This window comes from Octodon degus, unplaced genomic scaffold, assembly GCF_000260255.1.
Source record: "Octodon degus isolate 3935 unplaced genomic scaffold, OctDeg1.0 scaffold00037, whole genome shotgun sequence".
In the NCBI taxonomy this organism is placed as follows: domain Eukaryota; kingdom Metazoa; phylum Chordata; class Mammalia; order Rodentia; family Octodontidae; genus Octodon; species Octodon degus.
Window position 1 is genome coordinate 16,023,538 of NW_004524613.1, and position 895 is coordinate 16,024,432.

Consider the following 895-nt stretch of genomic DNA (forward strand, 5'->3'; position numbering starts at 1 on the left):
GGCCACTCCTGAGACAACAGCACCGAGGGACAGGCGCACAGAGCACAAGTGCAGAGTTGGCGCCTCCTTACACCTCCCTCCTGGAAGCGCGGGCAGACAGACGAAAGGCCATAACCTGGCCAGCTCGCTGTGATCAGCCCTAGTCTGGTAAGAGCCAGGAGTCCGGAGCTCCAGGCTGTGGAGAAAGATTCAGAGACACAAACCAGGACGCTCAAGGCCTTGGATGCCGGGCGGGGCTCTTGGGTGCGGAGCCTTTGGGTGCAGCTAAGACAAAGATGGAGAGGTAAGGTCTGTGCACCACCTCCAATGGCCGGGGGCGCACCGGAGCTCCAGGGCTTGAAGAGAAGGCACATACTGCACTGAACCCTCGCGGATAGTGACAGGTATAAGATGAGGTGGGGGGTATCGAGTTGGGTCCAGGCGACCCAGGGGCCCACCTGGAAGAAAGGGGTAAATGCAGCCGAACTAGGGGTCCTTGGGGGTAAGATTAAGGGATCGCATCCTAGAGCATCCGGGGTCCCCTGGGAGGGGGAAGAGACCCCTGGGCGCCTACCCAGCAGGATGGGGGTGGAGGACAGACGCCGGTCCGCTTTAAGAACGCACGGCGTTCAGGAAGGGGCCTCCAGCTCTCAATCCCAGGACGACCCCCAAGGTCGGGGGCAGGCCGCGCGCTTACCCGCGTCCTCGTCGTCGAAGGAGTTCATGCACGGGAAGTAGATGGCGAGCGCCTCAAAGGAGGCGGACAGGCTGAGACGGCTCTGTGAGCGCTCCATGCCCGCGCCGGCGCCGGGAGCCTCGGCCGCGGCGGCGGCGGCGGCGGGCGGCTTGGGCAGTTTGGCCGCCCCATTCTTGACGCGGAGTACTGCGCGCGGCGTGGTGGCGGCAGCCCGGGGCC

The 895-nt window shown here is 64.9% G+C and overlaps 1 protein-coding gene across 1 annotated transcript in view; it reads right to left on the minus strand.

Annotated features, from left to right (window-relative positions):
- Positions 1 to 888, minus strand: part of Rims4 (regulating synaptic membrane exocytosis 4) — a 58,221-nt gene extending 57,333 nt beyond the window's left edge. Inside the window, exon 1 of the mRNA XM_004630936.2 lies at positions 677 to 888. Coding sequence (XP_004630993.1) covers positions 677 to 773 — 97 coding nt within the window. The 5' untranslated portion in view covers positions 774 to 888. The remainder of the gene's footprint in view (positions 1 to 676) is intronic.
- Positions 889 to 895: the final 7 nt, after the last annotated feature.